The sequence below is a fragment of the Ranitomeya imitator genome, chromosome 3 (assembly GCF_032444005.1).
Source record: "Ranitomeya imitator isolate aRanImi1 chromosome 3, aRanImi1.pri, whole genome shotgun sequence".
Lineage (NCBI taxonomy): Eukaryota > Metazoa > Chordata > Amphibia > Anura > Dendrobatidae > Ranitomeya > Ranitomeya imitator.
Window position 1 is genome coordinate 11,727,375 of NC_091284.1, and position 15,992 is coordinate 11,743,366.

At 47.9% G+C, this 15,992-nt stretch overlaps 1 protein-coding gene across 5 annotated transcripts in view; it reads left to right on the top strand.

Moving 5' to 3' along the window:
- The window catches only part of STXBP5L (syntaxin binding protein 5L), a 398,760-nt gene that overhangs the window by 368,131 nt on the left and 14,637 nt on the right, over nt 1–15,992 (top strand). For all 5 annotated transcript variants that reach the window (XM_069760483.1, XM_069760479.1, XM_069760480.1 and 2 more), the window contains one exon: nt 7,764–7,934. In XM_069760483.1, the coding sequence (XP_069616584.1) occupies nt 7,764–7,934 (171 nt within the window). The remainder of the gene's footprint in view (nt 1–7,763; nt 7,935–15,992) is intronic.

A 15,992-nucleotide genomic window follows, 5' to 3' on the forward strand; every position in this document is an offset into this window, starting at 1 on the left:
CCGTTTCAGGTCGAGGTTGATGCTTCTGAGATTGGAGCAGGGGCTGTTTTGTCGCAAAGAAGTTCTGATGGCTCGGTGATGAAACCATGTGCCTTCTTTTCTAGAAAATTCTCACCTGCTGAGCGCAATTATGATGTTGGCAATCGAGAGTTGTTGGCCATGAAGTGGGCATTCGAGGAGTGGCGACATTGGCTTGAAGGAGCCAAGCATCGCGTGGTGGTCTTGACAGATCACAAGAATTTTACTTATCTCGAGTATGCCAAACGGTTGAATCCTAGACAGGCTCGATGGTCGCTGTTTTTCTCCCGTTTTGATTTTGTGGTTTCGTACCTTCCGGGCTCTAAGAATGTGAAGGCTGATGCCCTGTCAAGGAGTTTTGTGCCTGACTCTCCGGGTGTTCCTGAGCCGGCGGGTATTCTCAAAGAGGGGGTAATTTTGTCTGCCATCTCCCCTGATTTGCGGCGGGTGCTGCAGAAGTTTCAGGCTGATAGACCTGACAGTTGTCCAGCGGAGAAACTGTTTGTCCCTGATGGATGGACTAGTAGAGTTATCTTTGAGGTTCATTGTTCGGTGTTGGCTGGTCATCCTGGAATCTTTGGTACCAGAGATTTGGTGGCTAGATCCTTTTGGTGGCCTTCTTTGTCACGGGATGTGCGTTCTTTTGTGCAGTCCTGTGGGACTTGTGCTCGGGCTAAGCCCTGCTGTTCTCATGCCAGTGGGTTGCTTTTGCCCTTGCCGGTCCCGAATAGGCGCTAGACGCATATTTCCATGGATTTTATTTCAGATCTCCCTGTCTCTCAAAGGATGTCGGTCATTTGGGTGGTTTGTGATCGCTTCTCTAAGATGGTCCATTTGGTACCCTTGTCTAAATTGCCTTCCTCCTCTGATTTGGTGCCATTGTTTTTCCAGCATGTGGTTCGTTTGCATGGCATTCCGGAGAACATCGTCTCGGACAGAGGTTCCCAGTTTGTTTCGAGGTTTTGGCGGTCCTTTTGTGCTAAGATGGGCATTGATTTGTCTTTTTTTTCGGCTTTCCATCCTCAGACAAATGGCCAAACCGAACGAACTAATCAGACTTTGGAAACATATCTGAGATGCTTTGTTTCTGCTGATCAGGATGATTGGGTGTCCTTCTTGCCTTTGGCTGAGTTCGCCCTTAATAATCCGGCCAGCTCGGCTACTTTGGTTTCGCCTTTTTTCTGTAATTCTGGTTTCCATCCTCGTTTCTCTTCAGGGCAGGTTGAGCCTTCGGACTGTCCTGGTGTGGATACGGTGGTGGACAGGTTGCAGCAGATTTGGACTCCTGTGGTGGACAATTTGACATTGTCCCAGGAGAAGGCTCAACGTTTCGCTAACCGCCGGCGCTGGGTTGGTCCCCGACTTCGTGTTGGGGATTTGGTTTGGTTGTCGTCTCGTTATGTTCCTATGAAGGTTTCCTCTCCTAAGTTTAAGCCTCGTTTTATTGGTCCGTATAAGATTTCTGAAGTTCTCAATCCTGTGTCATTTCGTTTGGCCCTTCCAGCTTCTTTTGCCATCCATAATGTTTCCATAAGTCGTTATTGCGGAGATACGTGGCGCCTATGGTTCCCTCCGTTTATCCTCCTGCCCCGGTGTTGGTCGAGGGGGAGTTGGAGTATGTGGTGGAGAAGATTTTGGATTCTCGTATTTCGAGACGGAAACTCCAGTACCTGGTCAAGTGGAAGGGTTATGGTCAGGAAGATAATTCCTGGGTTTTTGCCTCTGATGTTCATTCTGCCGATCTAGTTCGTGCCTTTCATTTGGCTCATCCTGATCGGCCTGGGGGCTCTGGTGAGGGTTCGGTGACCCCTCCTCAAGGGGGGGGTACTGTTGTGAATTCTGTTATCGAACTCCCTCCTGTGGTCATGAATGGTACTTCGGCGAGTTCTGTCCATGGACTCCCACTGGTGGCTGTGAGTGGAGCTGCTGCTTCTGAGGTTCCTTCCACAGGTGACGTAGTTTATTCCTTGGCTGGCTGCTCTATTTAACTCCACTCAGATCGTTACTCCATGCCAGCTGTCAATGTTCTTGTACTGGTTCAATTCGCTCTTGGATCTTTCTGGTGACCTGTCTACTCCAGCAGAAGCTAAGTCCCTGCTAGTTAATTATTTGTTCGTTGTTTCCTTGTCCAGCTTGCTTTCATGATTTTGTCTTGCTAGCTGGAAGCTCTGGGATGCAGAGTGGCACCTCCGCACCGTGAGTCGGTGCGGAGGTCTTTTTGCACACTCTGCGTGGTCTTTTGTAGTTTTTTGTGCTGACCGCAAAGTTACCTTTCCTATCCTCAATCTGTTTAGTAAGTCTGGCCTCCCTTTGCTGAAACCTGTTTCATTTCTGTGTTTGTGACTTTCATCTTAACTCACAGTCAATATATGTGGGGGGCTGCCTTTTCCTTTGGGGAATTTCTCTGAGGCAAGGTAGGCTTTATTTTCAATCTCTAGGGCTAGTTAGCTCTTAGGCTGTGAAGAGGCGTCTAGGCAGAGTTAGGTACGCTCCACGGCTATTTCTAGTTGTTGTGATAGGATTAGGGATTGCAGTCAGCAGAGCTTCCACTTCCCAGAGCTTGTCCTGTGTGAGTTTAACCATCAGGTCGTTCCGGGTGCTCCTAACCACCAGGTCCATAACAAGAAACATCATCAAAACAAGAATAGAGCACCAGAGCCACCACAGTACATGAATACATCATCAGAAACCACAATCAGTACATGAATATAGGACCAGAACTATAATTTGTACAGGAGTGCGTCACCAAAACCACCATCTGTACAGGAATACATCACCAGAACCACCATGGGTACTTGAATACATCAACAGAACTAACATCAGTACATGAACAGAGCACCAGAGCCTCCATCAGTAAATGAATACAGCACAAGAAACACCATTAGTACATTAATACATTACCAGAACCACCATCAGTGCATGACTGCATCACCAAGTTTAGCACAGTGATCAATTGCAATGTCAAGTCAGACCCATATACAATTGTATTGCATGAACCTGCATCCCAGTAAAAGTAATAATTATAATCTTTAGTTCTAAAGCACTTTACGGTTTGCACACATTATCATCGCTGTCCCTGATGGGGCTCAATCTAAATTCCCTATCAGTATGTCTTTGGAATGTGAGTGGAAACCGGAGAACCCAGAGGAAACCCACGCAAACACGGGGAGAACGTACAGACTCCTTGAAGATGTTGTCCTTGGTGGGATTTGAACCCAGGACTCCAGCCCTGCAAGGCTGCTGTGCTAACCACTGAGCCACATGTTGCCCTGTATGTCCTTATCAATGGTACTGAGATGGTGGGAGTTGTTACCAGCCATCATCGCACTGCAGACCATACAGGAAGAACAGTACTGATGAGATGCAGGCAGTATCCTAAATAACTGTTTATATCCAGGTACCTTATAGGTGACTTCTCTGATTGGAGTCAATCTCCTCGATCTGGACCAGATGCCGTGATGACTTTTCTCCAGTCTTTTGCAGCACATTCCGCCACAGTGCACTTAAAAATAGCAGCGAGATTATAATGCTCCTGAATAAAATATCTTCCCTACACTGTACCCCTGAATAAATAATTTCTCCCTGCCCAAAATATGACTCCCACACTGTCTCCCATGCTGTGTCCCTGAATAAATAATTGCCCTTCACTGTGCTTCCTGCACAAGATATCCCCCCACACTGGCCCTCTTATGATATACTAGATGGCAGCCTGATTCTAAAGAATCGGGAGTCTAGAATCCATATATACTTTATTTATTCAAATGTAAGAATAATACAATTAATAAATAATAGTAAGAAAGAACAAAAATAATAGGCAGTATATGGAGAAAACACCAAACAAAAGTTCAAAATTGGTGTGAAAATGTCACTGAACCACTTCACAACTAAATATATATAGTTTTGGTAAATGGTATTATCATTTTTTTGACGAAATTCGGCAGGAGCTTGAAGAGCAACGTCACTGGGCCCGCCTCCACGCAGTAGAAACTTGCTGTGAGGTAAAAATTCAAAAATCACACCAAAATGGTGGGCGGAGTGTGTCACAGTACGGCACGTTTCTGATTGGTCGCTCGCAGCAGGCGGCAACCAATCAGACACTGGACACTGTTGACGTCACTTATCTCCGGACATTAGCTCCGGACATTAGCTCCGGACATTATCTCCGCACATTAGCTCCGGACATTAGCTCCGGACATTAGCTCCGGACATTAGCTCCGGACAAAGCCACGGAAGTTGGCACAAATTGCAGGAAGTAGTATTCTAGGCAATTATATATTAGATGGCCTCCACACTGTCCTCCATTCTGAACTGTAACTGCCATGCCGTCCTTTCTTACAAACTATGGCCTTCTCACCGTCATCCCTCACACGCTCCCCATCTTCAATGTCGCCCCACGCTCCCACATTTTCATATTATCCTCATCCATGTTGCCTCTTTCTATGCTGCCCCCCACACTAGCACTCTCCATACCGTCCCTCACACTTTTCCCCACAGTGTTCCATAATGTGCCCTCTCGCTAACACCCCCTATGTACAACAATAGTCCATACATTCATTCTTCGCCTCCTCCATAAAGCCTGTACTGCTCTTCGTTGTGTCTTCACCTCCTCTGCATGACCTCAGCAGTGTGGAGGCCTCATCATGACCTTTGGGCGAGGAGCTGATGAGTGCTCTTCTGCCCCTTTCCTGGCATTTATGCCCTCAAATGTGTTTGCGTCTGAAAGAAAGAAATACTATTGAATACAGAAATAAATACTTCTTTGTCTACAGGTAGTCCGTGGGCTGCCAGAAATCCTTTGACTGGCCACGTGTGGCCCGTGGGCTGTATGTTATGAAGTTCTTATCTAGGCTATTTTTCTTGGAAAAAGATAAAGAGAAGGTTTGGTAGAATGAGAATCTTGGAACCAGGGCTTTGGAGTCTTGGAGTTGGAGTCGGAGCCCATTTTGGTATGGTCGGTGTCATGGAAATTGAGTAGTCGGAGTCGGAGGTTTGGCTTACCAACTTCACAGCCCTGCTTGTAACTTGAGTCGTCAGTGAGAAAGTAATTCAGAGGGTCTTAAAGGACGGTGGATGTTATAGGAAGACTGCAGGTGGACTCAAGGGATAATGCAACTGACGGCTCTACTGCTCCCCCAAAAGAACCCCAGCAACTGAGGTCGTTAATTGGCTGCTGCTCTGTACAACCATAACTTCATGGACGGCTGGTTATCTGTTCAGGAGAGGCCACCGAACCAGCCTGACTGAGAATGACCACCCAGCGAGCATAACCAAGAGGGACCACCAAGGAGAGTGTGACAGAGGGACCAAAGAGTGTGACAGAGAGGCCACCAAAGAGAATGACAGAGGGGCCACCAAGGAGAGTGTGACAGAGGGGCCACCAAAGAGAGTGTGACAGGGACCACCAAGGAGAGTGTGACAGAGGGACCACCAAGGAGAGTGTGACAGAGAGGCCACCAAAGAGAATGACAGAGGGGCCACCAAGGAGAGTGTGACAGAGGGGCCACCAAAGAGAGTGTGACAGGGACCACCAAGGAGAGTGTGACAGAGGGACCACCAAGGAGAGTGTGACAGAGAGGCCACCAAAGAGAGTGTGACAGAGGGACCACCAAGGAGAGTGTGACAGGGGCAACCAAAGAGAGTGTGACAGAAGAACCAACAAGGAGAGTGTGACAGGGACCACCAAGGAGAGTGTGACAGAGGGACCACCAAGGAGAGTGTGACAGAGGGACCAAAGAGTGTGACAGAGAGGCCACCAAAGAGAATGACAGAGGGGCCACCAAGGAGAGTGTGACAGAGGGGCCACCAAAGAGAGTGTGACAGGGACCACCAAGGAGAGTGTGACAGAGGGACCACCAAGGAGAGTGTGACAGAGAGGCCACCAAAGAGAGTGTGACAGAGGGACCACCAAGGAGAGTGTGACAGGGGCAACCAAAGAGAGTGTGACAGAAGAACCAACAAGGAGAGTGTGACAGGGACCACCAAGGAGAGTGTGACAGAGGGACCACCAAGGAGAGTGTGACAGAGGGACTACCAAGGAAAGTATGACAGAAGAACCAACAAGGAGAGTGTGACAGAGGGACTACCAAGGAGAGTGTGACAGGGGCAACCAAAGAGAGTGTGACAGAAGAACCAACAAGGAGAGTGTGACAGGGACCACCAAGGAGAGTGTGACAGAGGGACTACCAAGGAGAGTGTGACAGAGGGACCACCAAGGAGAGTGTGACAGAGGGACTACCAAGGAGAGTGTGATAGAGGGACCACCAAAGAGAGTGTGATAGAGGGACCACCAACGAGGGTGTGACAGAGGGACCACCAAGGAGAGTGTGACAGAGGGACTACCAAGGAGAGTGTGACAGAGGGGCCACCAAGGAGAGTGTGACAGAGGGACTACCAAGGAGAGTGTGACAGAGGGACCACCAAAGAGAGTGTGATAGAGGGACCACCAACGAGGGTGTGACAGAGGGACCACCAAGGAAACCAACCAAGCAAGTGTGACCAAGAGCGACCTCCAAACTCAGTGAGGCTGAGAATAGCCATCAAAGTGAATATAGCCGAAAGTGGCAACCAAAACAAGAGTGACCACTGAAGACCCCAACCGAGAAGCCCCACGAGAGAGTGACCTAGTGTGACCATATAGCCATCAAAGCAGATGTGGCCAAGAGTGACCCCCAAAGCGCATCTGACCTCTAGTGATCAATGCCAGTGGCCCTTGTGGTTGAGACCTTATGGGTGCAGTGTCTACATTTCGCTTGGTGCAGATTCTTTACCACTGTCGTAAAGTCAGACACAAGGAAACTGCACCACATGTATGCGACTGTACACACGGGACACTACATTTGGTGCCTCCCTCCACACCTGTCGGTCGGGTTCCTCTTCCTCGGCTGTCATGCTTCACACTGATATTTTCCACTACATTTGGTGCATTCGGTTTCTGGTACTGGTTGGCATTGATGAACGTCATCTGCATTTCTTCACTGTAGAGTTTAGTTTTTCACGGGGTAGCTTGGCTTTATAAAGCGACACCCTCCCCTGCCCTGAGGCGCCTCCTGAAGGGAGCGAAACGCGCGTTGGTGAGGGAGGACACGCTCAGCCCTGTGGTTATTGCTTCCACTCTTGTAATTAGATCAATCATTTCTCCTGATTGTTGCTGTTCCACCTGAGCTACTGTTGCTTTACAGTGCAGGTAATAAGGCGCATTGGTATTTGTAGTCCTCCCAGCTTCTCTTACTGCCATGACTCCGCTACTGTCACCATCGTGTCCTTGACGTGACCCAGTAATTATTGATTCTTATTATTTTACGTGATAAACGTCATATTTCTGGGACATTTTCTATCCCTCACATTTGCTGCGTTCCTTGGCTTGTTCTCCGCACGTTTGAGTGTGGTTCCTGCTGCTGTGGTCGGAGGTTCAGTCTCCGGGCAGGTGCTAGTCCTAGTGACAGGTCTCAGTTCCTTCCCTGTACGTCCTCGTATCCTGCACACAGGCCACATGTCGCAGCAATTACATACATCCCCACAGCAGCCATCTCCATCATTGCCCTGAATGAGAACATCACCCATCATTTTAAGTCTTCGAGTTTGGCCATAAGTGTGGACACGGACAACAAGCATGGCCACAACTAGGTCTTGTAGAGTGGCCCCACATCGCTGTGTGTCCAAGGAGTTGGGGGTATACGGGCTGTATATTGAGATCTGCACCATGTGGTGGAGGCTGTGGCCCCTTACACTGCTCTTCTGTCTTCTAGATCACATAAACGGTCACTGTACAAGTCCCACGTCACAGTCCTGCGGGTCAGGGAAGAGGATCTCCAGTGCTGATGGCACCAAAGCCAACAGGAGGGGCCCAGGCAGACCACCGTTTCGAAAAGCCCAGTCTGCAGCGTGTATGGAGATCACCCTGCCCGTCACCACTGAAGGTGAGTCTGGATGGTTGCTCCATACAGCTGTGGCCCGTGTCCAGACCCCAGGGTCACCGGCCATATCTGTATCTGCTCCTCCAGTGTTGGGAGCCTCCATTCCTTCTGTTCCTTCCTCTGGGTAGAAGTAGCTGGCATGTCCCAGTGTAGAGATGTAATCCACACTATGTAGATGTCCGCAGCCTTACAACATGTGCTCTGTAGCTGGCATGACCCCCGTCCCTGGACATAGATGGCATGAGTGTGTGTTAGACTCTGTAGTAACATGACCCCCGTCTCTACCCTGTACACTAAAATATGCACACGTGTGTGGAGGACGGTAACGGTTTAGCCTCTGCTACATCCTGATTACGGGACAGCAGCTGACAACCATCATCGAGACCATCAGGAACGGTCCAGTGCACTGCACCAGTGACGTACAGGTTAAAGGGACCTTCCCAGACTTGATGGTTGTCCTTCCCTGCACCGAAAATGGGATGTAGATGTGTCGGTGACCATTACTAAACACAACGTGCACAGAGACAGATCCTGAACCTGGTGTAGTGTCGGGACAGAGTGCGGCTGAATACACCCGAGCGAGGGAACCAAATTATCCCCATCTACCATTGTGGTCAACACTCTTGGCACCCCGATTATTCCCCACGCCATGTAATATATTTCCGGGTAGAGTTCAGAGCAGCAGCCTGTACCTGTATGGTTGTATGGATCCCTGGTCTTCAGGCCATGACCCTTCTGTCAGCTGAGCATCAAGGACCTTTTCCTGGGAGTTCTGTAAAGACAATAATGGATGAACGTTTAGAGAAAAGCTTCATTCCGCCTTCCTCATCCCGAGCTGAGACTTCACGATGCCCCTGACACATTTCCACACTTCATTAATGATGTTTTTCGTGGTTTCTTGGACTAAATTGTTGTTTATCTCGATGACATTCTTATATTTCCTGCCACCCTGGAGGAACATCACAGGCATGTCCACTTAGTCCTGGAACATCTGCAGGAGAATTATCTCTATGTCAAGCTTAAAAAATGTAAATCTGAACAAACAAGGAATCAATTTCTTGGATAAATCATCTCCCCAGAAGGTCTGAGCATGGATCCCAGCAGACCCAGGGCTGTGGTTGACTGGCCTACTCCAAAAATGTAAAAGACGTCCAACGCTTTATATTGTTTGCAAGTTTGTGCAGAAGATTTATAGAAAATCTTTTAAAAAGTCATCTTAAAAATCACTTCACTCACAAAGGAAACCAGAGCATTTTTCTGGTGTCCTTTTACAAAATACTCTTTTCACCTCTGCGCCATTACTGGTCCATCCAAATCCTGAACTGCCATTTGTTGTCAAATAGACTCCATTGCCGAACAAAAAGCACGATCAAGCGCGTTTACAGCTCAACTACATTTAGACAAGCCTGAGAAATACTGGGAGAATGTAGTCTGGTCAGATGACACTAAAACTGAACTCTTTGGATGCCATAAAACACCATGTTTGGGGGTGAAAAGGCACTGCATATTACCCCAAAAACATCATCCCAGCAGTGCAGTATGGGGGTGGGAACATCAGGGTGTGGGGCTGATTTTCAGCATACGGCCCTGGCAAACTTCAAGGAAGGATGAATGAATGGACAAATGTATCGAGATGTTCGTGACAAAAATCTGTTGCCATCTACCAGGATGATGAAGATGAAATGAGGGTGGACATTTCAGCAGAACAATGATCCCACACACACAGCCAAGGAAACTCAACTAAGAGAAAATAAACCTGGTAGAATGGCCGAGCCGATCACCGGACCTGAATCCAAGAGAAAATGTATGGAAGGAACTAAAGCTCAGAGATCATAGAAGACACTGAAGCTTCAGGAGGTGACGAGTGTTTGTGAAGAAGATTGGGCCAAAATCTCACCTGAGCAATGCCTGCGACTAGTTTCTCCATACAGGAGGCGTCCTGAAGCTTCATCACCAACAAGGGCTTTGTACCAAGTATTAATTACATTTCAGTAACGTATTCAATACTGTTCCCTGTGTGGATCGGACAGGTTGTTACCAACATCTGGGGAGAATTTCATGTCAATAGCAGCTTTACAAATAGCTTTACTTAGAATATTGGTGATATGTTCAATACTTATTTCACCCGCCTGGTTTATGATCTCCCTGCCACGCAGGGTGGGCTGATCAGGGAACAGTGGTGGAGGGAGCCCATAGCCCTTCATTCCATGGGGCCAATGACCATTACTGCCCGGAGCCCCTGCTGCCAGGTTCTGAGCTGTCTGTGAGCAGATCTCCTGTCCTGTCTGTATTTTTCTCCTGTACTATTAGTGCCCCTTCCATTTTTTAGATAGTGACCCCCTCCCGTGTGTAGTGCTCCCTTTCTATGCACAGTGCCTGTTCTATGTGCAGTGCCCCCCTCCTGTGTGTAGCGCTTCCTTCCTGTGTGCAGTGCCTCCTGTGTGCAGTAGTGCCTCCCTCCTGTGTGCGGTGCCCCCTCCTGAAGGAAGTGTCTCCTCCTGTGTGCGGTGCCCCCTCCTGTGTGCGGTGCCCCCTCCTGTGTGCGGTGCCCCCTCCTGTGTGCGGTCCACCATCCTGTGTGCAGTGCCCCCTCCTGTGTGCAGTGCCCCCTCCTGTGTGCAGTGCCTCCTCCTGTGTGCAGTGCCCCCTCCTGTGTGCAGTGCCCCCTCTTGTGTGCAGTGCCCCCTCCTGTGTGCAGTGCCTCCTCCTGTGTGCAGTGCCTCCTCCTGTGTGCAGTGCCTCCTCCTGTGTGCGGTGCCCCCTCCTGTGTGCGGTGCCCCCTCCTGTTTGCGGTGCCCCCTCCTGTTTGCGGTGCCTCCCTCCTGTATGCAGTGCCTCCTCCTGTGTGCAGTGCCTCCTCCTGTGTGCAGTGCCTCCTCCTGTGTGCAGTGCCTCCTCCTGTGTGCAGTGCCCCCTCCTGTGTGCGGTGCCCCCTCCTGTTTGCAGTGCCTCCCTCCTGTATGCAGTGCCTCCTCCTGTGTGCAGTGCCTCCTCCTGTGTGCAGTGCCTCCTCCTGTGTGCAGTGCCCCCTCCTGTGTGCAGTGCCCTTTCCCTGGGTCTAGTAATCACATCTTTCCCATCTGATGGTGACTGCAGGTTCTCGTGTCACACACTGGTCATTCCCAGTCGCCTTATGCCTCTCCTCCAGATCCCGGATCACCGGCATCCAGGGAAACATTCAGATGTCCGGCTCCTATTAGATTAAGTGATGAGAAGCTTCATCCAGCTCTCCATCCGCAGCCTCCAAATCCCAATAATCTGTTCCATTCACTGGCAGACGGTGGCCATGTCCCCCGTAATAATACTCTGATTATAGCAAAAGGAAACTGTTAGCCAGTAGATAGAAAAATATTTAGAATTGAGAGTTCTCAGTGGTTGATACCTTTTAATGGCTAACTGAAAAGATGGTAACAAATTGCAGCTTTCGAGACTACACAGGTCCCTTCATCAGGCATAGACTAATTCAACATCTGAAGAATCACATATTTATGCACAACACAGCACAGAACTGTCATTATGGGAGAGTGATAAACAGTTGTGTCCATAAATATTGGAACAGTTCCTAGATAAGGAGTGTGAATGTTTTATTGTCCTCTGATTGGGGTCTGGTTCTATGTTGTGATGACCCCAGAAGGTCTGAAGTGCAAATTCCTTAACTGATGTAAAAATACATAAATCCATGCGACACATTCATTCCTGCACTGAGAGTGTCGTCATCGACACTGTGAAAGGTCGTCATCAGCTTATATTCCCAGACTCTACTGACTCTCTGCGATTTGAAGTTTCCTTTTAATACAAGTAATTTCATGTCCATAATGCTATGATCAGGCATACAGAAATGTATTGCCACAGGTAGATCCACCATCATAGATACTAACAGGAGACAAGTATCCAACATCCGTGCCCAGGAGAGAAAGGCCATACAGTATTTTAAAACCAACAAAGAAATCATCATCAAACCTGCTGACAAGGGAGGTGCAATAGTCATGATGAACACATCAGACTATATGAAGGAAGCAAACAGACAACTTATGGACACACGCTACTACAAAAAAATGGAGTCTTATCCTACACAGGACTATTACAAGGAACTAAACAAGTTGGTATCTTGTCTGCCCGACGTATCCATAAGAGCCGATGACCTGATACCAGAAAGTCCAAGAACAGGGACATTCTACATGCTTCCCAAAATCCACAAATCTGGTAACCCAGGAAGACCAATTATCTCATGTGTGGGCACTGTTACTGAGCAGGTATCTGGATGGGTAGAGGGTATTCTTAAACCCCTGGTAAAGGAGACACCCAGCTTCATTCAGGACACAACTGACCTATTGAATAAACTGTCAGCAATAGGTCCTCTACCAGAAGGAACCATCCTGGCCACCATGGATGTGGAATCTTAGTACTCCAATATCCCACACCAGGATGGATTACATGCCTGCAAATTCTTCCTGGAAAACACAGGGACTGATGCAGAATCTGTGGTGAAACTTATAAAATTCATCCTCACCCACAAATACTTTGAATTTGACAACAAGATCTACTGTATCTACAGGAGACTGGCACAGCGATGGGAAGTAAAATGGCCGCACAGTATGCAAATCTTATCATGACCAAGCTTGAGAATCACTTTTTGTCCTCATGTCCCATCAGCCCTCTGGCGTACTACCGCTACATTGATGATATTTTAATCATCTGGACGGAGTCTGAGCCGCAGCTGAAGACGTTCCATGAACAGTTTAATCAATTTCATCCTACCATCAACTTGACACTCAACTTCTCCTGCACTGAAATTAACTTTTTGGACACCATCATTACGCTGCAGACCAAAAAAATAGAGACATCCCTGTATCAGAAGCCAATCGACCGTCCAACATACCTTAAATGGGACAGTTTCCATCCAAAACACATAAAAAACTCTATTGTCCACAGCCAAGCCATCAGATATAATCGTATATGCTCCCACCCCATGGATAGGGATGAACACCTTGGTCGCCTCAGAAAGACCTTTTTGAATCAGGGCGACCATCCAAGAACAATTGAAAACCAGATTACAAGAGCCACCAGAATATCAAGGAATCACCTGCTACATTACAAAGCTAAAGAAGAAAATAACCGCGTACCTCTAGTAGTCACCTACAATCCAAATCTGGAGGTGCTGAAGGGAGCTGCACGGAAATTACAACCTTTACTACAAAAAGATGCCCGATTACAATCCATTTTTCCAGACCCCCCACTACTGTGTTTTAGGCAGCCCCCAAATCTAAGAAGTATCATTGTCAGAAGCCCCCTGTCCTCTCAAACAGCTGCAGGAACCTTTCCTTGCAATCAGAAAAAATGTAAAACCTGTCCATTTATAATGACCACGGACAAGATAAAGATCACAACTCACATCAGGACTGCAAGATCCCAGGTACTTTCAGCTGCGTCACTTCTAATGTGGTGTACTTAATTATTTGTACTAAATGTCTAACTGGGGGTCTGTATGTGGGGGAGACAGGGCAGAAACTGAGAACAAGAATGAATTCTCACAGCCATACAATAAGAGAAAAAAGAATGGATCTACCTGTGGCAATACATTTCTGTATGTCTGATCGTAGCACAATGGACCTGAAATTACTTGTATTAAAATTTAGCTTCAAATCTCAAAGAGACAGAAGAGTCTGGGAATATAAACTGATGACGACCTTTGACTCTCTCAGTGCAGGAATGAATGTGTCGCATGGATTTATGTCTTTTTAAATCAATTAAGGAATTTGCTCCTCAGACCTTTGGCGTCATCATAACAGAACCAGACCCCAATCAGAGGACAATAAAACATTCACTCCTAATCTAGGAACTATTCCAATATTTATGGACACAACTGTTTATCACTCACATAATGATAGTTCTGCTTCACCTGTCTTATCTATGGCATTTTTCTGGGCTGTGTTGTCTGTAAATATGTGATTCTTCAGAATTTCTTTTAGTCTATGCCAGATGAAGAGACCCGTGTAGTCTCGAAAGCTGCAATTTGTTACCATCTTTTCAGTTAGCCATTAAAAGGTATCAACCACTGAGGACTCTCAATTCTACATATTTTTCTGATTATAGCAAAAATTCATCCCCAACTCGTCCACTTGTCTTGTTCTCACAGCAGAGGGTTTGTTACAGTGTATCCTCTTAACAGCCTGATACATTGTAAGAAATGTGTCCATGTGCTTCAGTAACTGGGGGTGACCGCCATGTGACACAAGACCTGTGAGCACGTTTCACCTGCTGTGACCAGACGACACCCGTCACTGGAGCCGCTAGCAAGTGAAATGTGCTCCGCTGCCAAGAAGGAGACGCACCAGAAGACCCTGTCCTGGGTAATTAAGGGTTAAGATGAGCAGACTTCTACGTGCTTGTGCCCCTATGACAACCCTTCTGCTTCTGTTCTGCCATCATAGGGCACCGGACATCACAGCAGCCGATCAGGATCTATGCTTATATATTTAATACAACAAATTTGCTTTCTTTGGATGCCCAGAGCTTGTTTTATAAGGCCTCTTTCACACGTCAGTGTCTCCGGTACGTGTAGTGTCAGTTTTCTCACGTACCGGAGACACTGACACACGTAGACCCATTAGGACCTATGTGTTTCTGCACATGTGCGTGTTTTCACATGGACCGTGTGTCCGTGTGCAAAACACGTAGACATGTCCGTTTTTTACCGGCAGCACGGACCACAATACGGACAGCACACGTGCACACGGAGAACAGTGTGCACTCTCCTCCGTGTGCACGTACCGCCCGCAGGAGAGACAGCGCTACAGTAAGCGCTGTCCCCGCTGCGTGTGGTGCTGAAGCCGGTATTCATCCCTTCTCCCCAGCAGTTCGCTGGAGAGAAGGAATGAAAAATCCATGTTTTTTTATTTATTTACCCTTAAAAAATAAAGTGTGTGCGTCCCCTCCCGCCTCCCATCCGCTGTACACCGGCAAACCCCCCCCCTCCCCCCCTTGCCTGCCGGGAAATACTCACCCAGCTCCCGCGATGTCTCCTCTCAGCGGCCGCTGGCAGCAGGTCCTGTGTGAGCGGTCACATGGTCCCGCTCATTACAGTGAGAAATATGCGCATATTCCGGCGCACAGGGGATGGGAGGCGGGAGGGGACGCACACACTTTATTTTTAAGGGAAAATAAATAAAAAAACATGGATTTTTCATTCCTTCTCTCCAGCGAACTGCTGGGGAGAAGGGATGAATACCGTGAATACCGGCTTCAGCACCGCACGCAGGGGACAGCGCTTAACTGTAGCACTGTCTCCTGCACGGTCCGTGTGGTCCTCAGTCGGCACACGGGCGGCACACGGCTGCTGCACGTGTGCCACACTGATGTGCTACGTAAGCACACGGACACGGATTTCTCCGGTACCGGAATTACCTTTCACCATGTGTGAAAGAGACCTAATGCTGAGCTGCCACAGGACAGGAAGAGTTATCATGGGGACACAGGTACAGGAGCTTTTCACAAAGATGGCATCTGAACTTGCCGTATTTTCTCACATTTTAAAATACTAAAGCGACAAGATCTTCCCTGCATTCTCCTTCCTTAGTTATGTGCATGGTATACAGCATCTGTAATAAATAGTGGTGGGGTGTTAAGGTTAAAGGGGAGTAACGGAGGATGGAGTTAGGGAAGGATGGATGGTTAGTAGGATGGTGTAGTCAGTAGTCACTGAATGTGGTCATCTGGTGTGTTAGGGGTTAAAGGTTAGTTGTAGCATCATGGTTATAGCATAGTAGCTGTAGGATTGGAGTTGTTGGGTGGAAGTTGAAGGTTTGTTATAGGACGGTAGATTGTATTGTGGTCATGGTAGAGCTGTACTTATGGTAGGAAAACAAAATAGTCACAGGGCTGTAGTTGTAGCACAGTAGTTGTAGGATAATGTTTGAAAGATGGTACCTAAAGAAGGGATGAAGTACGAGAGTATTGGACCATAGTCGCAGGGCAGGAGTTCTATGTCTGTAGTTGTAGTGTAGTAGTGTTATTGCAGTGGTTGTAGTTCGATCATAATCAGAGAAGATGTGTGGAAACCAC